Source organism: Corvus brachyrhynchos, unplaced genomic scaffold (genome assembly GCF_000691975.1).
Source record: "Corvus brachyrhynchos isolate BGI_N302 unplaced genomic scaffold, ASM69197v1 scaffold200, whole genome shotgun sequence".
Lineage (NCBI taxonomy): Eukaryota > Metazoa > Chordata > Aves > Passeriformes > Corvidae > Corvus > Corvus brachyrhynchos.
In genome coordinates, this window is record NW_008236184.1 from 3,706,941 (window position 1) to 3,730,101 (window position 23,161).

Consider the following 23,161-nt stretch of genomic DNA (forward strand, 5'->3'; position numbering starts at 1 on the left):
GCACCTCTGCCTGTTGCGACGCCCTCCTCTGCCCCCCCAGCCAGCACTCGCGGCTTGTGGATGAAGGGGAAATGGGAGAGAAGAGGAAGGAAGAAAAAAAAAAAAACCCTAACAAAAAAAACACATTACTGCAGACCAGATGGGAACATTCCACATGACCAAACCAATCAATCACCTCGGTGGGGCGCAGGTGCAACACAGCCGTGTAGCAACACACCATTTCACAGTCTATCGGGCACAAACACATGGTCACCAATCAATGGCACCCCCAGGACCTGGGGGGGAGGCTCTCTCGAGCCTTACTGGTCCATGCCTGATGACTTCATAATCACACATCATTTCATTCACTGGAGGATACAAACCAGCATTCTAATAACCTTCCCCCGAAACCGGTCATGTTGTGCATATTAATAGAGTGCCGGGTAGAGCTCAACCACCGGCTCCACGCTGCAATTCGAGCAGAGCCTGCAAGAAGGAAACAACCTGAAGCTAAGAACTTCGGCCTGAGGAAAGAGTCAGCTCAGACCCAGATCAATGGCAACATTATTCATTTTGCCAAAATAAACTCTGCACGATGCTCACACCTTCCACCAAAAGACCCCTGAACAATAGCAAGCAAGCAGAGATAAAGGACAAAGCGGAATGAAAAATCAATGAAAGAATGTGCTGCTGGACCTGGTGATATGCAAGACAAAATTCTGAAACAAACAGGAACACCGGTAACAACAAAAAAACTATTAAAAAAATTATTGATATGCTTACCAATGCTCTCAGGGAAAGAAATAATTTTATTTCTTTTAGGCCAAGTGTCACAGATTAGTTGTAATACAAGCAGATAAAAAAGTGCATAATGTGACGTGATCCCAACACACCAAGACTTGGATCAGGGCACTTGCTGCTTTTGACTAGTTTGCAAAAAAGGTCAGTTACAAATGTTAATTTATGTTTGTGTTATTAATGACTCAGGAGTACAATAAACACTACAGACATAAGGATACGGCAACATTTTTGCCAGAGCATATCACACTATACTGTTAAGATTTGCACTGTTAAAAAGAAACTCAGGAAGCAAATGTGATAAGGAACACATCTTCTCTTGGAATTACATTACGCCTCGGGGCCGAAAGTTAAGTGAGTTGCAATTGAAACATAAAAGACTAAACAAATGACTAATACACACATATAATGTTAAGAATCCTGTAAGTGCCCAGGTAGGTAGGATTCCACCACTTGGTACCAAAGCCAAGAGCTTAGTTTTACTTATGTATTCCTTAAACTGATTATATGAAGAGCAGACACTTCTAAATTTTACAGTTAAAAATTACACAAATGTAGCATCTACTGAACCAACTCAGTTTTGCTTTTGGGCATAAATGGCTGAGAATTTGGGAAAATAAGTATAGTAGGCATGATAGGAGTACAGTTGTTAGGTTGCACTCTGAAGCACTACATGTTGCTTTAGGTCAATGGCAATTTCTCCTAGCCTATCTGGGAGGCTACACAAAGGACCTACAGCATAATTTAATTCATTAATACAAGGAGGGGGGAAAAATAATGTCAAAAGCAAAAAGCACACTTTTTTATAGTTAGCACCCAGATAATTTGGTGATTTGTGGTGCTGGAGGCCTTCTAATCTTCTTTCCTTGACTTCCTTCGTTCCCTATTACAAAGATCTCAGATAAATACACAGAAGTATTTATATTTTGCTAACAATTCAGAGTCTGGGTATGATTCACAGAACCACAGGGCCAAATCTGATTCTGTAATACAAAAACTACACACAGTAAAAAGGGGGCACACTTGGCGTTAAACAGAAGAGCACGGAAGGGTTAAAGCACAAACATGAGTATTATCAAAGGAATATTCACATCCTTTTGCAGAATTATGTTGACCAGCAGCAGAGGAAGTGTTCTCCCTCACTAGAATACAAAAATCATTAATCAAAAAAATATTAAATTAAGGGCCTGACGACTGGTTCTATTTCGGGCACTTACAGAATGCTAATTACTGTAGTGTTTGGGGAACCTATAGTGTTAAAATCAGAATTTCTCCCTTAATAAGATCCAGTTTTTAGATTAAATTCAGCTCCTTTTCTTTTGAAAGCTCTTGAAAAGAAATGAAAATCATATAATGAATTAAGTACTAATATTCACTACACTTCATATGCAACACAGGGCAAGTTGATGGCTATGCCACAGACTTGACATCTCTTAAGAGCCAAAAAACTAACAGCTGGTGACATTCCCAATGGAAAGTGCTGGGAGGAGTTTGACAAAGAATCTCATCCAAAATCAAAGTGCCTCAGTAAACCCTACCCTTACCTGGAAGCATTAAGTAAGATGAGCAAGGGGACGGCTCATGTTTCCAGGTCCATCTGAGCATCTCACTTCCCTTCCCTGTGCTAAAATTTTGTCTGAGTGAAGTCAAGGGCATAGGGGACTCTGGTAGGCAGCACAACCCAGCCACTAAACCTCCTCTGGTCCTCAGATAAAACCGAGCCTCTCATTAACTAGGAAGGGAAAGCAGCGGGGCTTTGCTTGCGCTTGCTTGTGACATAATTAGACCTTTAAAAGGTTCAGTTCAACACTTGGAAACTAGAGCACAAAAGGATTAAGATTTACCAAAAAAACTTCAAAAGAAAGGGTATTCCAAGACAGCAAAAGGTGGTACTGCTTGTGAGCAAGGGCATTTCCACAAAGACAGGATGAATGCACCAGAGACATTTTAGTGAACTTCTGAGAAGAGTTTTTAAAAAGTGCATGGCACAGGTATCAGGGATCTAATTGTTATGGAAGTTATATAGGCTGTAAGGACATCAAGATTAATATTAACAGATTTTAATCAGTTTGTTGAAATCAGTGAAGGAATCATGACAACAGTAACACAAATTTTAATCCATAAAAAAACCAATACATAATTCCTGAAGCATTTTCTACAGCAAAGGACTCAACTGAAGATACATTATAATTCGTATCCCCAAAATATACAGAAACAAAGTTATCAATAAAACATTATATATAATTCACAAGTATATAGTATATAAATTAGCAAATTTATCTTGCAAAAAGTAAATTTGATGTATTCATTCACTAAAAATTAGACAAGCACTGCTGTTTGGAAAGAGGGAGCTAGGAGTTAATGAACAAAACAGTTACAAAAAAACCAAAACAGCCCCATCTTGTCAGTGCAATATCCTGAAATGGATTTCTGTAAGAACTACTCACATTATGAAAAATAAAGCAAAATTAATATTTACAATAAACATAAGCAAGAACGTGTTGAAGCTTATGACAGTAGATAGCTAAGATTGAAAGAATTTTGCAATTTCTTGAGTGAAAATGGTTAAATGAGAGGGAGGCAAGGCAAACATCACCCTAACAAAAGACACACATTTGCCCAATATTAAAAGAAGTCTTAAAAAATTCATTCCACAAATGAAACTTAAAACTGAAAGCACAGCTCAAATTAGAACTATACTTCCCTCCATGAAAGCAATTCTTTCAAGCATTCAAATCCAAAGAAAATCTTCAGTGCTACTAAGAATTTTCTTTAACTACTGCAGAAACATTCAAACCCAGCTACATTGAATGCTTTAGAGTTTAGGTACTGCCTAACTGCTCCCTTCTATCTAATCAACTGTACTGACGTTACTCAGCTTTATCCAGGGTCAACAAAAATGAATCATTCTGCGTTTTTCCTAACTGGACTCCTTATGATCAGTTGTTAGCGTAAAGCTGTCTGATTTCCATTCAGGCTTCACAGCTGGATTCATCATAAAAAAGGGAATATTAAACCTTGGGCAGGCGTAACTGGCTTTGACTTCCAAATAAGCATTTTCCTAAACTAATCATGCTATACTTTCAGGTATTAAATAAGACATTCATTCCAATACAATCTTTTGAATGTGACATAGACTGCATCTATTTAAGAGCTGCAAATGTGAAGAAGCTAACAAAACCAAAATCTTTAATGAGAGAAAAAGAATCAGGACAAGGACCAAGAATTTATCTTCTATAAGTAAAAATCTCCTTGCAAAGAAGAGCTGGAATAGCATGGAGGCTGAGGGTGGGTTTGGTTTAACTTTTTTTAAAAAGCTATGAGGAATATTTTGGGCTTTTTTTTCCTGTAGTTACTGAGCTGGTTCTTAAGGAGTTGAAATCTTTTACATTTTCAACAAAAAGAATTTCTAAGTTATGACAGAGAGAATGTATACACTACTCAGAGCTATTTTATATTTAAAGGATGTTCTGGGTAGTGAAAATATTTTCTGCAAGATGGATAGTTATTTAAAAAAAAAATAAATCAATATCCACAGGGGAAAAAGGGGAAGTATGGGGAAAAGTTTTTAATTTGTATTTGTCTTCCAAAAAAGAAAATAGATGAGAAGTTCTCCCATCAATGCTTATTTAAGCAAATATTTGAAAAGGGTCAACAGGACAGAAAGGAGAAAGGTGGCCTAAGTTAGAAAAGGTGGTTCTTTGTACAAATGCAAAAGATGAAATACAGCCATCTAATAGTTTGTAGTTACATTGCCACCCCCTTTTTAAATCACTACTGAGGTCTGCTCATGGATTTTCTCAGGGGGAAGGAATAGAGCAGGCAAAGGGCCACGTCCTCCTCCTCACAACAACAGACCTTGAACAGGCTACAAAGGGAGTTAGGGACTCCAGTGATCACACGGGAAGGGGAGAACACAGGAATACATATTATCATAAAGACAGCCAAAGGCAAAAAGGCAGGAAGGGTAAGAATATAAATAATTAATAATGGGAAAAAAAAAAGAAAGCTGAAAATAAAATTTATTTGCTGCCGTTTGTCACTTCCTATGTCTTATTGTTGATACACTACTTCTACAGAGTTGTCACAACAAAGTGCTCAATGCATGTTGTTTCAGCCCACGGAATTTGAAAAATGAACAGCAAGATATGAATTTAAGTTTACCTACCCCAAATTTTGAACTATTTAAAAAGCATTAATTGCTTTTTAATCCTAAAAACATTTAAAACATTTATATGTCAAATGTTCTTCTTAGAGTGGTCCCCCAAGTTCCCCACAGCAAGTTTATGGACCTCTGCAAGAAAACAGTTAATCAGATATCTGTTCAGTATCTTGAAACTTCAGGTTTTACTACCAGCTGCCACTTACTCTGTTTCACAGGCCAATACAACCAAATAATGTATCCAAAGAGGGACACGATCAGGAAAGCCACAAAACTCATTACACACACTGGTTTATTGGCAATATTAAAAAAAAAAAAAAAAAAAAAAATTTAAAAAGCAGGGAAAATCTAGAAAAACACATTTTGGATGGTATCCTGCAGTTATAATAATTTGATGTGATTCTTGTGACAAATTAAATTTAAAAAAAAAATTCAAACAAGTTCAAGGCAATACTGTTTTTTTAAAGCTGAACTACTTCTCTGCATATGACCTCTTTTATTATGTACAAACAGAAATAAAAATGTGAAAAAGTTTGGATTTAGTACTTTACAAACTGGTCACAGCACAGTTAGCTCAGATGGCCAGTTGAACAGAACATCTTTAGGGAGACAGAGCCACCCCAGAGGCTTTGTGGGCAGAAAATCTTTAGGCAAAGTGATTCATCATGTGTGGCAAGATGACTGTGACATCTAAAGATTCTTGCCTTGAGCAGCATGGTACATGCTACAAGGGATCAAGCATTCTGAAAAACATCCACACACATCTCAGAAGCTTCAGTAAAAAAGACACGTTTCAAATAACAAAATACTGGACACTAAAAATGTGTATGTGAATTTGCTTTTTGCAGTGGAAAACTACAAAGTTCCCCTTCAAGCCATACTGTTGGCCTAACACTGAAATAAGCAAATTTTTACTAATTTTGCATTCAAACTCTTTCAGGTCTAATTTTATCATCTGGCTCATATTCCTTCCTCTAACTTAACTAAGCCGTAGCCCTGCAGCTTTGATGTCCTTTAGAAGTTGGCCATCAATAAATTATTATTTTTCCACTTTAAAATGTATTTTCCCATATTGGTTTTTGTTAGTCTCTTCTCCATTCACCACAACTTCTAGCATTTCTAACAGAGAATCACTGAATGCATTACTATACATTACTATACTTTACTATAACTATATTACAATATGAAATTTTTCATCTTCCAGATCTATTGCCCAATAATCTGTCCTGTGAAGGTGAGAATTTACACTGCTACACAGCACCCCTGTTCAGAATCTGCACTTAAAGGCCTCTTAGAAGATTCCCATTTTGAGCATACAAATGTCTCACAAACAAAAAGACCCATGCTGGAGAAAGACTCCTCTACCATGGTGTCCCACCGATAGCACTGGCCACTAAGAGGTGCACAGAGAAAGAACCACAAAAACCCAGAGAGAATGTGAAAAAATTATATGGTCTAGACTTCAACAGTCAGGCATTATAGCCAAGTGCATATCACATGGCAAGTAACAGAGCATAAACAGTTTTAGAATTTCTTTATATTCAAGATGAAGGAAAAAAAAAAAAAACTTTACAAAAAGCAACACATCTGTACAAAACCACAAAAAAGTGGTCTTTTGTTAAAAGAGCCAAAACAAGTCAACAGACCAAGGCAGGCAGACCGACAAGCCAGGTAAAGACAGGAAAAATCCCAAAGTGCAGCTGAGCACAAGCCTCATGGAAGTGCTCAGGCAGAACAGTGTACTGATCCAGACGGGTGCATTGAAGGGACAAAAATATGAGTTTAACCACAAGTAAGACTACAGTAAAATTATACTCTATAGATTTGAGGACAGATAATTCTATTAATGATTTTAGTGTAAACTAAAGTTCACATTATTTCCTACATCTGAGGCTTCGGCATTTTTTGAAGAAAATAAACTGGACCAATGACACAATTGCATTGCATTAACAAACAAGAAAGCAACATAAAAGTACCATCAAGAAAGAAGGAGAGATCAGTAGAAGGGCAGTGGCAACTTTAAAAACACAGCTTTCAGTTCAATAACGGTGCTGAAAGTGATTATCAAGGGAATAACAATGCTTGAGAGCACAGGTTAAAAGAAGAATAAAAGTTACTGGGGCCTGGATAACATTTTCTCCTGATGAATCACTGCCTTTCCATTTGGTGTTTTATTTCACATTGGTTTACTGGCATTTGCACTATGTCTCTATCATGAGACCAAGCTGTGTCTGAGCTGGGGAGAGAGGAGGAGGCACACAAAACAGAAACTCCAAGGCGCACAGTAACAGGCAAGCGTTCCTCCTTCATGTTGTAGAATGTCAACCAAGCCAACTAAACGTAGAACCTTGAGTTCAATACATTTGGGCTCTAAATTTTCTTCTATGTAAGTAAAATGAGATAAATCAATACAGAAAATATTCTATATTAAAATACTATTTAGCTTTACTCTGTCCTAAATAAATAGCTGAAAGCCCACTGTTTATGGTCTATACATACGCAAACTATCCTAGATAAAATGGTCACCAACTGGAGAAACACATGGGCTTTTTCCTCCTGCCAACAAACCATATTCCTTTTCATAGTTTGCAATTGTGCTACTGAACCAACTAAACCCAGCAGTATTTTTCAACTGGCCCGTCTTGTTTACCCTGCTGTCCCCAACTCCAAAATACTGAAGGAACAAATTTATACTAAACTGCTTTATCTGATTTTAAGTGGGTTTGTTTTTTTTTTTTACCATGTACGTTTTGAACCACATTTCTAGGAAGATACACTTCCAATGTAATAGCAAAAATGTAATTGAAATAAAGAACATACAAGTATACTGGACAAAACTATTTGTTATAATTGTGCCCAGGGCTTAGTGCCAGATAGCTGTCAAACAAAGAAACAAAATCATACAGTTGTTTGGCACTCAAGGCTGAAATCATTGTGAAACATGCACTGTTTATAAATTGTCACTGATGAATAAAAGCAGTGAACAAAAAAATTTTAAAAATGCAGCCAAGCCTCAGAAAGACAAGGCAATCATCGCTCCTCCTCCCACCACTCTGTAATCAAACAAAACAAAATAACCCTCAAGCCCCCGCTATGCTGGGCTATGCTGGGCAAGAGCAACGTAGTGGTGCAAGGTAAACAGAGCATTGCATGAACAAGTGACCTCAGGCTGTGCTCTCACAGCTCAACCTGCAAAGTACCCAGCAAAGTGATAAGATTCAGACACACACACAAAAAAAAAGGCATGTGGATTTCTCAGCTTTATTATATCTAAAATAATTTTTAAACATTTTCTAACAAACTAGTAATGCTAACAACATTTATCTTAAGCTTAAAAATATCAATCCCAGAAGATGTAAAGAAAAAATTTTTTCAGTGATGGGGTAAAATATAGTAGCTGATCTTTCACTGCAGAACACAGCACTGCTGGAAAAAAAAATAAAGTCACCTCACCTATCATTGAGAAGAAAGGTCTAATTCGTGCCAGATGAAAGGATGACATTTCTCTAAATATAAAGTAAAAACTGTATCCTGGAAAATAAGCAAGAGCTCAGTTTCTGATCTAGCATATCTGTACCAATTTCAGTACCTTTCTAAACGTGAAGCTGTATAATAATGCAGCACATCCATAAGGAAACAAAATCTCCTCTAAAATTAAAGCAAAAAGAAATATGGGGGGAGAAATTCTCATTTTTTGACTGATAGGTAGAATATTAAGGTGTGCTAAGTGCTTTCTATAGTAAAACACATAACAGCTTCTGCAAACTCCTTTGAAGTTAGAATTACATGATCAGAAGATTCTCTACAGTATTTCATAATGCAATGCAACTTTTAAGACAGGTATGGCATCATTTAAGAAATATGGTTCTGTAAGGAGTTTACTTTTGTGTATCTTGATTCTAGCAGGTCAATCAGTTTAAGCTGGGAAGTACCTCTAGGCTTCAAATAAATATATAAATAAATTAAATCTGAGGTGACAGCTTGTAATGGACCAGCAATATATGAAATAAATAAATGATGTAATAGGAAAGAAATTAATTCAGTCAGAAACAGAAGTGTTATTTATCACATCAAAATAATAAGACAAACTTCTCCTACCATGGAGCAAACATACTTAAAACTGCAGTATCCTGATAAAGAGCATACAAGTACACTCCTTCCTATCACTGCAAAACATTTTTTAAACATCATACAAGTTTATTTATGATACAGTCACGCACTCAGGTATTCAACGCAGACCCCAGGGGTCAGCCTTGAAGCTTACAAGACTGTTAAAAGTCACACATTACTCTCAAGATTTCTGCTTTCTATGTCCCATTATCTAAGAGGAAGACATTGCAAGGTGCCTTACTTGTCTTGCACATATCTGAAGTACCAGGATTGTTTTAGAGGTCCCTACTACAATGGGAAGTGAATTAAAATTTCACTGCAGTTATTCTGACAATAGCACTAGTTTTGCCCATGGTCTGTACAATTCCAGTTTGCATTTACAGATTGTACATTTACACATTACGTATTTTATTGCACTTGGTTCCCTACTACCTTTAGTCTCGTGGCCAGACCTTGCCAGTTCTATAAAAAACTGTAAAATCAGTCAACTCATCTTAATAGTAACCACTGTGTTTCTTCCTCATTCCCACTTCAATGAACCTTTTTTACTTTATCTCTCAACTTACGGCTACTGCTTTCTTTAAAAGATTCAGTAACAGTAAACCCAAACAGTGTGAATTTCTTTAATTGTGTATGTAACACATCATCACAAAATTATGCATCAACTCTCCCTCCTATTTCATCTTCAGATGGAGGACCCATGTGAGCATCTTCCAAAAAACTCCAACCAAACAGCACCGTTCCTCCACCAAAGGCCATCCTGGTGAAGCTTCCACACGCACTATTTCTCCAAGTGACCCTCCATCTGGATGCCAAGGAAATAACTCTGCAGAATTTTCCTGATTTCCCGACATGCACACGTCAGAGCGACAGAAGCTGCACACCTATGGGAAAGCTACAATGCTGACAGCCTCCAAGAAAGAACATAAAAAGCCAGCAACCAAGAAAGCCTTGCAAATAAAGCAAGATATAACCATCTCTTAACAGAATGAGTTGCAGTTCCTCTGGTCTTTGCACATTTCTGTTACATGAAAATCTTTCATCCACTTTTCCAAAACACAACTTTGATACAACATTAGATTGATGTGAAAGTGTCCAGATATTCTTCCCAAAAATATAGATTAAAAATTTTGTTTTCTTTTGATGATACTTGACCTATTAATCTATTTTGTACCTGAAGCACTACACACCTACAGCAGCTTACAGCTCTATGGAAAATGCAGCGGCTGCTCAGGCAACTCACAATACCATAGTATTAGAGGTCCAACACCCCCATGCACCTGAAAAATAAACCTACATCTTTTATTTTTGTTTTGCCCTCAGAGATGTCTGTTATCTAAACAAAGTCAGGTTTCCAGCAGAAACAAAACATTTGACTCACTAAAACCCAGTCTCTAAAGAAAACTATTAGCAACTTCAAATCACATTAATGCAAATACTATAATGTGCCAAATCACAAAAGCCACTTTTTTTGGCATGAGCAGCCTAGTTAGAACATTTTGGTTGATCAGTTCAGAATTTAATCACTGGATACAGGCTGCTGCATTTATTAAAAACTGGACTGCAACTCACAGGCTACAGCTACATGCATGCAAGAACAAAAAAAAATTCATGGAATGAAATAGAGATTAAGTAAATGATTTTTATGCACCTGGCGATAAGCAAACATCTTTATTACAAAACAAAGACAAGCCATGAAAAATTACAAAATTATCTTTTAATCACCAGTGAGCTTTCTACAGTCTCCTATTTGAACAGGATAATAGTTATTATGTAGATCCCTAAGCAACTGCCTCATGGGGAAGTTACATCACCAGTATGGGAAAGAATCACCCCCTCCTCCCTAGAAGGGAGCTTGGCGCCTTCAGACAGACTCAAATTTAAAAATCCTACAGCTTCACCCAGCTGATCCCATCCACTGGAACACATCTACAAGTGCCCAGGGATGGCAGGAACCACAGGAGAGAAATATGCCCTTTCAGCATTTCATGCACTGATGAGCCTTGTAACAGATAAACATACCCTACAGCAGCTAAACTGACATGTTGTAACAAAGAGGAAATACAAGACTTAAAAATTTCATCAGATTACTATTTATTCCCCTTTCAGAGGCAGAGTACACTGTGAATAAATCAACACTCAAATGTATCAGACTGCATTAACTAAAACCCAAGCTTGGCAGAACAAATTTTATCAGAACTAAAATATTTCAAAATGTAAAAGCCACAGACTTTGCATATTTATTCCCAGACTGGCAATTCAAAAGTACTTAGTATGACAAAAAATCTGGGTTCAAGTGTGAGACCATTTTGAAGGAGGCAACATTTCATCTTCCTCCAACACAATTAGCACTAGCTTTTTCCTCCGTTAGTGCACAGTGCAAGCACCACCACCGTCCATGGACCCCCAGAGCTGCAAGTTCTGCTTCTGGGACACACTGTGCATTGTGAAGATACCTGTGGCACTGGTAGTATCCAGTGAAAAGAAATCATCAGCTCTTCCTAGCACACTCTTTAATCATACAGCTTGATGGGTTTTCAAGAACAAATTTATTCACTTGCTTATTTGACAGAAAGAAAACCTTTCTGATTTCTTCCTTGAACCGCAACACTGCAGACTAAGCCTGTTAACAACTCCAACACTGATCTGGAGATACAAACATAGTCTAAACGTGTACAATACTACAGCATGGTTAAGGATGAAGTGTCTCAACACTCCAGCACACTCCTGCAGCGAGCAGATCACCGAAGGGGGGGGAAGGCCGCCCACCATGCACCTGCTCACCCCTCCTCACCTTCCTGCGCCGGGAGCTGCCAAAGGCAGGAAACACCGCGTGTGAGCGGAGGCAGGAGAGCAGGCAGGCAGCTGTGCCCACGCACCTACCTGGCACAGCCACACCTGAGCACCACCTGAGGAGCGCTACCAGGGCCCCTCTGCTGCAGCTGCTCACCAGGAGAGAGATCAAAGTCTCAAGGGGCAGAGAGCACACGTGGACACCTGCTACAGCATAACGTTACAAAGGACACAAGCCCCCCGCTGCGTGTGGAGAAAGCCTCAAGGTATTACTGCAGTTAAAGAAATGTTAGGAAAGCTATTTGATTGAAATATTACCGTAAACAAAAGGGAAAACTAAGCTTAACACACGCTCTCGTGAGCAAAAACCCAAGGGTAAAAATGCCCTGCACTTAGCACTTTCACTAAATGACTGTGTAATTTAATTTCCCAGAAACCCATTAGCTTTCACAAAAGGAAAATTAAGAGCAGATGAGAGCAGTTCTTTGGTGTGAGTGGAATTTATTTAATGTAATACCTGGGGAAAAAAAAAAAAAGATAAATCTGAAACTGTATGAACAGATACAAAACACTGCAACTCTAGAAAGCTTCAGCCCACAGAGCAGCGGCTCTGTGCTGGCAGTAACCACTGTGTCAGAGCCCAGGTCTGAGAGCTGCCTCTGCCCAACACACCACGCCAGAGCTGGGGCACAGCCAGAAGCACAAACACTCCAGAACAAAAGAACTGCTAGCACTCAAAACAGAAACAAACAAACAAAAAGGAACCTCAATTTATTTATGGCAGTTTTATATATTCATATGTGAAGAAAATTATTCAAATAATTATCTGGAAGAGAGGAAGAAATAATTGAAATTTAACTTAAAACATTACTCTGTGTTTGAAATTTCATTATAAAACCCAAAATACCACAAAATTCACAATAGGCTTTTAGCCAATCTATATCATATAAAACCAGCACCAATTCAACAGTGACATGCCCCAAAAGGAAAAGAAACAATCTTAGAAGGGAGTTTAAATGGAAATCTTCAATTTGCTAGATTCATTATATGCAATGATTTGGAAAATGTTAATTATCAAAAAAACATAAGCCTATCAGAAGCAAAAAGACAAGAAGCATTACTGGGGTGAATCAATGGCAACACTTACTTTGGGAAAAGTAGCCATGATGTATTACATAGAGGTGAGCCAGCACCTTGGTATTTTTAGCTTTAATAATCAAAACAATAAGTGATTCAAAGAAATGTAAACATAGTACTGTGAAACTGCACAATACAGTTATGTATAGTGAATGTTAAGGAACTTTTTCAGCACGGGAAGTTTACAATCTATGGCTTATGGTGGACTCAGTACCACTACCTCTAAGTATTTATTGTAACTCTGGATAATGTTATACTCGTGTTTTTTACTAGGGAAAGTTTTTTCTAAACTCAGTAATATTTGACAAAAAACTATGCAAAATGTGAATCTTATTAGCTATCCTTTTACATTTTTCTTTCAACTTACTGCCCTGTAAAATGAGATGGACTAAACCACTTGTCATAATCTTTGTTATGTCACGGTTTTGTCATTTTCTTCTTTTAACATTTTCCTCTTTCTTCCTAATGAATTCTCCAAAGGATATAAAATACTCTGTCTACACCATTCTCCAAGTTAATAACAATGTAACTGCATATAAATTATTTCAGATCAATCTTGCTATTACTCACATCTCTGGAGATAATTTCCATTGTAATGCCTGGTTTTTTTCATGTTTTGAAATATCAATTACTATAGAAAGCAATTCAAGGAAATCTACTATTATTTTGGACAAATAGAGGGTCCGCCAACTCCCTACTTGCATCTGCCCTCTCCCTTCCTAAAAGGTAATTAAAACAAGATTCCTAGCAAAAAGTATAATGGCATCATTCTTAATGTGTGCCATTTTAATAACTATTTACCCTTGCTGGTTTCCTACTATTCCTACTAATGCCTTCACCATTATAAAGTCATTTGATAACAAGATCTCTCTCTTCAATTCCAAAATTCTTTTATTGAAGGGTTACTGAGGAAGAAAACTACCAATTTTCCTGAAGATTAGTTAGATTCTTAACTGAGTACCAATTCAGATGCATGCCTTCTTTTAATTCTATTTTAAAGTTCAAAAGCCTCTCCTTTTACTGAGAATAACCTTTCACAAATTATGGTTTTAAAGGCTTACATCAGCTGTTGAAGAACTGTATCAGTACTGGAAGGCTTACAAAGGCTTCAGCTATTTACCATGTTGCTTCAAAAAATGCCCTCCAATGTTCATCTTTAAAAATACCTCCTACTCTCTCCAAGCCAACTGGAGTGCTTAAATTACAAGTCAAAGAATAGATTTTACAATAAAAATTAAGACAGTAATTTCAGTTTGAAGGATGCACTGGCAGAAGCCCAGCCATTCTCAGAAACCTGCACAATAAGGCAACCAACTCAATTAAATTAATAGTAACTCTAAAACCAGAAAGCATCGCAATCCAGATATTGATCATTCATTCATATGATTAATACAAAAAATCCATTGTGAGTTTCACAGTAACCCAAAGACTAGGTCTGAAAATTCTCAAAATTTGGCTTCCACCCATGAAGCACCTCTCTGCTCCTGCCACCCTTCAAACAGTAGTTTATATAGCACATACCTATTAACCCCTGCTACACTGGAACAAGACTGCTGAACAGTAAGAGAGGGTAAAATTCATGGTGTATATAGACATAATTTACTCAGAAACCCTGTTTTGTGATGCCTGATGACAAACCACACAAGCAACCCAAATGCATCAAGTACAACCAACGGGAAAGGAAGTCACACTGCAAAAACCCCAACATGTATTACTCTGCTTCCACTTGACAGTACTATTTTTGGTTCTTTCACCTATTTATTCCAAACAGGAAAAGAATCAGGCTTACCCTTTATATTCACATTATAAACAGAGTAAAAGAAGCTGTATTTTTATTATCAATCTGAATAATTTATAGCTCTAATTATTGTAACAAGTTTCTACTCCCACCATGTAAATACCAGCTGGTGCGTCTTGACTTCTCTACATGGTCAGTCATTCCATCTCTTAATGTTGGCCATAAGAAAGCACCATGGCATTACCCAGCATACAGCAGAAGCTTGTTAGGAAGAGGAGCAAAGCCATCAGGATGCTAAGAGATGTGAGTGTTACAACATCACCAGATGGTATGAAAAAAACTAGTAACTACAACCTGAAGCTGGTCTACCGGAGCCAGTGAGTAAATGAGGATGGAAAATGAAGATAATCTAAAATCCTCCATTCTCATACATTCAAAATCTCCGATTTCATTGACAGGTCTTCAAACCTTGTTGCTAGCGCAGAAATACCTAAAACTCTAAAATGTAACCCCATTAAACTTTAAAGGAACTAGTTAATGAAATAATGAGAAAACAAGGAAATATATTTGAAAGAAAACTTGGAAGAATGATCTCTCTACTTCAAGTGACTGATTTCAACATGGTAAGCTGATATCCAACCACTGTCTTTTCACTCACTATTGACTAAATTTTTAAATGACTTTTTGTCATATACAACCTTGTGGAACTGTGCAGTACACAGATGATGAACATGGAGCACAAAAGTATGGCTGTTATCCTTTCTACCTCTTGTGGAAAGACAGACACACAAAAGAAAGTAATTCGCCCACTTCAAATTTTCAAGACAGACCAATAAAAACCCCTTTAAGCTATATTCAAGAATAATCTGCTTTCTTTCTTCCCAGTAAGTAGTAGTAAAACATCTCAGTAGAATAAAGTCCAGGGAACATTACAACAGCAGATACAATACCACATGCTTGAAGGGTCCTAGCAAAAACTGACCTCTCCTTGCAAGTGCAGAGTACTAAAAGGCAGCATAATTACAGAGAAAAGAATCTCATATCCTTGTGAATAGTTTTCTAGAATGTAATTAAAAGAGAAGTGTTGAATAAGCAAAGATTATCAAGTCTAAATGGAGCTACAATACCACCAGTATATCTTAGCCTGATTTTCTACATATCTCTATGGATACCAACAGACTATGCTGGTCCCAAGAGGATTCAGTGGTTTTACTCAAAATATAAGTAACGGCCTTCTTTTTTTATACTACCAAATCAACACGATAATTCTGGAATTCATTAGTGAAGAACACTAACTAATCCAGCATAATAGCTTTACTTCCTCTGCAAAACACTTCAAAAAATATCTAAATGAATATGGAAATGCATCTTTCTGTGGTAAATTGTTCATTATTGAATCATTATCAACTCTTGTTAGACAAAATTTCTCTCTTTTGCAATGTACAAGATCATTAAAATGTTTGAGAGCTCCATCATGAAAGACAGTGGCACTTTATAATCCACTATCTCTTCAGGCAAATATGCTTACGGCTGAACATAATACACAAAACAACAACATCCCCTTGACACACAATTCTTTCTTTTAATGGTGCTCTTAAGTGTTGACAGCAATGGTGAAATATGTTGTTGCTCTCTCTTCTTCTTTTTTAATAGTTTTTAACTATTCCAGAAATGTATTTCAGTCATGATAAAATGTTGGGAAGGGATGTATTTCTTAGATCTTCATTATGGAACCCCAGATGCTCAATCACTGCTATTAGCCCAGTGAGATATTTCCTATAAGCTCATCAAGTTTATGTTCTTAGCCTCCATCTCCTTTTAAACTCCAAAGATCACAAAATAATGAACCAACACCTTAAATATCATATGTCTACATTAGCTAATAAAATTAATGTGTTCATTCTGCTTATGGGAACGTGTCCACAATTTGATATTAAAAAACTTTCAGTATCTTTTTGTCTAAAATACCTTTAGAAGAATTATCATTTTCTTAGTAATAGATAAAGAAACTACAAACAGACAATAGTACTACACAGAAAACTACTACTCTATGTTTTCATGAAGCTTTTATCATTCCTCTCTCAAAACTTTCAATTAAACCATCAATTAAAATACAATGCATAAGTGTAATATACAAAGCTGCATCCTATACAGTAACATAAGTAAAATGAACAAAATTTTTTGTTATGACAAGCCAAAAGCCACAAGTGGAATACTTTTAAAGGCATACTTTTAGAGTTTTGATGTGATCTTATCTTAGCAATATATACTGAAAGCTTTCTGTAATTCTTGGCTGCATATAGAAGGAAATGAAGTATTCTTGCTCCAAGAAAATAAAATCCCTAAGAACTCTTAGCCATAAAGCTTTACAAAACTATTTCAGTCCTCAGCTGCTTTGGGTGACTGACACATACATATCTTGCAATTTGTTAATCCTCTCTACAAAATCATCTAAATGGAGGCTTCGTCTCAAATCTGTATTAATGATGTAATTCTATCTAATAGAATCATCTGTTCAATAAAAATGAAAAACCAAGAACATATAGTTGCACCAATTATTTTTGTCATATATTTAAAGGTATATATTGTTTAGAAATTGGATGGCTTAAATTAAAAACACAAGCAATTAATTTGCCTTTGGTAACATGAATTTAAAAAAAAAAAAAAATCAAACTTTGCTATATATTTTTGTAAAATAAAATCAGTATCAGCTACAAAGCCTAGAGATATTCCATACATGCTACTGACCAAAATACTGGAGAAGCAATTGAAGTAACTTGTCTTTTTTTTTAGCTTTTTGCATTAGCAAAAAGACAACATGTCTGAAAGAGTATTTGGGGAAAGTGTACTCTGCTTTAGCAAAATAACTACTGCATTTTAGCTTTGCTGTCTTCAGATAGAAGTGTCATTGACCAATTGACATGTACTCTCTCTAATCAAAGTCTACAGAGATGGGCATTTTAAAACGGCGTGTTTTCCGCTTCATATATGAAGTTTAAACAAAATTCTGTTTTCAGCAATAACTGAGCTTTGTCTGCCTCTATTTCAGAGAAAATTAAAGTAGTAAACAAAGACTGAGCAAAGTAGAAAGATTTCCAAAAGAAATTGCAGACCACCAGGATTTGGATTTAAGTAATCCACTTAGATTACCATGGCTATGTCTTAAAAGGACAATACTGAGACCACAAAATAGGTCATGTCTACAGGATGGGGAATATAGAAGTGAAACAACGTGAAATGTACAAATTCAGAACAAATATTCAGAGTCATCCTGAAATCTAAGATACAAAACAAAAATGGTCCCAAGACCATGTACTGCCAAATTAAATATTTTTAAATCAACATTTTTATGTTCCAAACTGGAACACACAAAAGGAGATTTTTCAACCAATGCCATCAACACATTAACATGTTTCAGGTAACACAAAGTGCAGGCAATGAAACAGAAGCTTTCAATACCTAAGGCTACAATATAATACACCATTTGCTTGCTTTTTTCCCAGTTTCAAAAGCAGAAAATGTCAAACAGGTCTGGAAGCAGGAGTTTCCATCTATTTCTTAAAAGTGACAGAGTTTCTAATATAACAAATATCAAAGAAATTAGAAAATTAAAAATAAGAAGCAAGCCCTCAAATTATTAATTGAAGAAAGCCTACAGTGAATTGGTAGGTCGTTCAGGAATTGAATGTTAGAAAAATATATTTTTTTTAAAAGCACAGATTAAAAATTGCTATAAATGTCTTCTCAAACAAAATTAAGAAAAATTAATCTTTAAAATAATTTAGAATTTACATCAAATCAAAATATATCAGCTTTCTAGATCAACTTGAGAAAATCTTGGTATTTCCTTCTTCTAAAAAGTCCTGGATAATTGCCTTTATGAGGAACTCACCCAACATAAAAAGATTTGAATGGGAAAGTCAGTGTTGCTATGAGAAACAGAGCAACTTCCAGATGCTTGACATGTCAGGGCTAGACAAGGGAATGAAAAATGTCTCTTTCTGACCAAAGAGGCTTTGAGGGGATACTCGTAAAGAATTACCTACTTACCCATCAGATTTGAGTTCATGAAAGGTGTCGGGGACAATCCTTCATGAGGCCCTAATCGACTGTCATTCAAGTGATCACTGTAATGAGGACTGTCTGCAAAACCCTAGAGAAAAAAAGACCAGAGTATTAAACAGATTATTTGGCAGCCCTGCTAATTGAGTGTAATGACACTTTCCTAATTAAATGTGCAGAGTCACAATTGGTCATTAATCACAAAAGTTGGCTTTCAGGTCTATCTCACAGAAATTACTCTCTGCCCACATATTACTTTCTCCCCATCAAAAAGAAACCACATAGTCTCTTAATAAGCTGTGTCCTCATGGACAAGATTTCTAAAAATTGAATAATACAGAGATATTTTGATATTTGAATCCTCTTAGTGTTAAGTCACTAACCACAGAGAATAAAATTAGTCTGAAGAACTTGCAACTGATTTTTTTTTTCCTAAGCTTTCTGTTTGCATTAATAAAAGACAGTAAAAAGTTCAGGAAGAGTCACCGATGTTAAGAAAAAATGTTGGTGTAGATGAGAAGAACAAACTCCATTTCTTCTTGCAGCCTGCTATTAATATTACAGATTAATAGGCATTTTGACACTATCACATTACTAAAGAGCATAGCTCACTGACAAAAGGTTTACTTCCATACAGCGATTAAATAAACAACTTTGTCATCCGATTTGCAAACAGGCACTGAAAATGAAATACTATTTTGCATTTTTCTACCATTAGCACAGCCAGCTTACCAGACTGGGAGCGACCCTTACACAGTCAGGAAACACTGGCTTATTGAAAGCTTACAGCAAAGGCAGAGGAGATGGAAAACAAAGAAGTCCTTGGATGTACGTATTATTTAATTAACCCAGTTACGTAAAGCTCTCCTCAATACATTTCGAAATGCCGTCAGTTTTTCCATATTAAGGTATGAATATGCCATTTGCCATTCAGACTTACGAAACGCACACTGAATCACTTACTCTGTACCAAAACATGAAAGACCTGACACTCAAAATTGTACTTCCTTTGTAGCCAAAGTTCTGACAAACATTTTGTAAACCTTATCTTACAATTCACACTTAGTCACTTCTTGTTCAGAAACCTAAAGCTCAGGCCTAATTAAGGGAGGAGAGAAAATTGTTCACAGCTACCAGAAACCATCCCAAGTGCCCTGGTACTATAAAATCATCAATCACTGAACATTTATCATTTCTCCAGACTGCAGGCTCACATTCAAGACAACATTAATGGGGCTGAAACAGGCCTCCCTATCTTTGCAGGCATGCTGTCAGTTCTACCAAAGGGCTGCTAACTGAGGGCTAAAGAACTGTCACAGCACTACCGCTGCTTATGGATGCGTGTCACAGCTCTTGCTGCTGTTAGGCTGCACAGCAATCTTCCGGGAGAGCCAACTCCCCACTGAATCTTTGGCTGACTTTATCTGCTTCAGAATCAGTGATACACTTGTGATAGGCATTCAGAAACAATCTTAGTGACATTTACAACTTGGTTATGACCACAAGGGTGTCCTCTGGAAACCATGACCTAGCCCCGTCTGTCAGACAAGCAGTGTGTAGCAGCAGCTGCTGAGGAAATGGAGTGGCTCCTAGCTAAGGTCACCACATGTGCTTTATTTTTATGCTGAAATGAAACAAGAAAGAAATTAAACCTGCTGAATAAAGACACAAAAATTTACAAATACAGGATGAAAACCAAAGCTCCTAAGTAGGTAGCTTCCTATTTGTGTCTCTGCTTGTACTCCTTATCATGGTTGTTTTTTTAAAACCTTTTCCCCTAAGGAAATACTTCAGCTATACTTTATTTTTAAAAGAAGGAAACTATAAAGGACACTATCAGTGATAAAAGAGGATCTATATCTCTCAGACATTCAGTAAGTGGTGCCCAAATGAGGCCCAGAAACCAAAATCTTTAAGATATCTTTATTTACAAAGTAAATAAGAACTACTGAAAATATAACAGGAGTAAGACTCATTTCATATACAGTTGCACATCATGCAACACAATCTACCTAATGCACAGGATTCTTAATGGTCCTCCCCATGTTAATATTGCATATCCCATTCACAAAATAGAGGAACTGGAGAACTGGGTGGGCAGTTTACATGAAAAGGAATATTCTTCCTTCTATCATCAAAATTCCTTCAAAGAATACTTGATATCATGCTCTTCTCATATACCCTCTCAGTTTCCCAAAATGCACTTGCAACCAACTACCACAGCATCCAAGTTGTATTTCTACACCACCAGATAAATGAACTACTTCATCTATGTGGAAATGCTCCAAGTTATCCTTCACAACACCAAAGCCATTGAAAACAAAACATTTGGTATACAGGATGAAAATGTACCACGGGATATGCAAGCCTTTTAAACTGAATTGGTCTTTTCTGGACTTCAATGCAATTCCTAAAATTAATTGTATCAGGCATTTCATTATTTGCCACTACAGAATTTACACTTGTGCAAATTGTAACCTATGCCTTCATCTACAGTGGACCAATGTAAAGAGGTCTTATGTTGGCCACCATGTCTGACACCAGTTATTCAGAGTCTTAGTATTCAGGTATGGATTATCAACTCAGGCCGCAGAGTTTTGTTTGGGATTAGAAACCCTGGGCTGGTTCCCACATACAGCTCACCCACACTAAATGAATGCAAAATAACCACAAACAAGTGCAGTTTTGATTTAACAAACAATTTTTGTACTTCACAAAAGCAAATTAAGAAAAATCAGAAGAGCTCTAAGGACAGTGATTTAAATTACACAGTTTTTTCAGAGCATTCTTCACATTTAAGCTGTACTTCAAATAAAATTGCATTCCTGATACCATTCCTTGCTCTTGCATCTGTATTAACCTACAGAGCAAACAGCACAGCTCTACTCCTGCCAAGAGTTGTTAACCAAACACAGATAAATCTTTAGAACCTTCCAATATCTTCTGAAAAGCTACTGGAAGCTCCTAGTCATACAATCAAAGCTTTAAAAATGTATTTAACAACTACAATAGTGCAAATTGACAACATATGCTTACTGCTCAAAGAACAACACAGTTGAGAGCTTTAAAAAGTCTGGAATACCAATGGAGGATAGTGTTTTTTTTAAAAGACAAACCCCACTTTTTTGACTGAGTAATGAAGAGAAGACACAATCAGCTGGCAAAAGCAACAGAAGGTGGGAGGGGATTTATATGAAATTCTATCAGAGACCCTTTTCAAATCCACGTTTTAAGCAAGACTCAATAATATATGCTGCCAAATTTCATTCTGCCTTTCTGAGAAAGGCAGGAAATCTCAGCTCCTGGCAATTTTGAAGACTAATCTACTGAAGCTCGCTTAAATATAGCTGGATTGGGACAGACTCCACGCAGAAAAAGGAACTAATCAGTCATGCCAAAAGTTACTGTCCCCTCTTGGGAAGAGCTATTTGATGGTACATATTCTGGCTGGTGATGTCATTCTTTGGACCACAGGTGGGCTTCCAAAGCCCTTTGGAGCATTTCTACCTCCTGTTACCTGCAGGGCACGTTTAACATAGAAAGGCTGGAAAGAGACACTCCATGCTGAGTACACATCCCCATTTCTGCCTCTGTGGCTCCTCAGCAAACCTACCAATGCATTAGTATACATCAGAGCGCACAGTTGGAGTGTTTAGCAAATAACTGGCAAAAAGTCTACAAAATAGGAGTTACTGGACAAATTCATTTCCTGTTCTAAGCACCCTGTTCTGAAGGGACTGCAGATAGCTCAGAGCATTTTTCTGCTTGCAGAAAGCAAACTGATTTTGAATATGATTAGATGACATAGCTGTAAACTCAAAACTATCTTGCTTGTTCCAACCTCTTACATAGCTATTACAAAAACAAGCTTTAACTTTCCCAAAGGAAGACAAAACTTCTCTTTCTGTGCTGTTATAGCCCAAATAAAGTGCAATTGGGGTTAACTGTTCCCTTACAGCATTCTGTAATGTTGTGACTGTTCATTTTGCACAGGCCTCTCCCTGGATTTCAGACTGACTGAATGTTTGTGATCAGAAGACCAGGTCAGATACACCTACAAATAAAAGCAACAAATATTGTCTACTAATACCTGTTACGAAATGCAGTAGAAAGACTACTACTAATTCATGCTGCAATTTAACTGAGTAGTGAAGGCACTATCAACATTGAATGCTCTAACTTTATTCGTTTTTCAGGGATTTCACTGGATTAGAGTGATGTTCTCTAATCATTCCAATAAATAAAGTCCACCAATTAAAAAAATTCCACAGCTGTAACATTCATTCCTACCTCTTTGGGGTAAGATGCCCCAAGTGCCGGAGGGATTTAGGCTGTATCTGTATCAGGATTTTCCAAGCACAGGGATGCTAACACAGCCAAAC

At 36.9% G+C, this 23,161-nt stretch overlaps 1 protein-coding gene across 5 annotated transcripts in view; it reads right to left on the minus strand.

Annotated features, from left to right (window-relative positions):
• Positions 1-23,161, minus strand: part of TCF12 (transcription factor 12) — a 160,211-nt gene that overhangs the window by 87,277 nt on the left and 49,773 nt on the right. For all 5 annotated transcript variants that reach the window (XM_017737976.1, XM_017737970.1, XM_017737950.1 and 2 more), the window contains exon 5: positions 18,768-18,870. In XM_017737976.1, the coding sequence (XP_017593465.1) occupies positions 18,768-18,870 (103 nt within the window). The remainder of the gene's footprint in view (positions 1-18,767; positions 18,871-23,161) is intronic.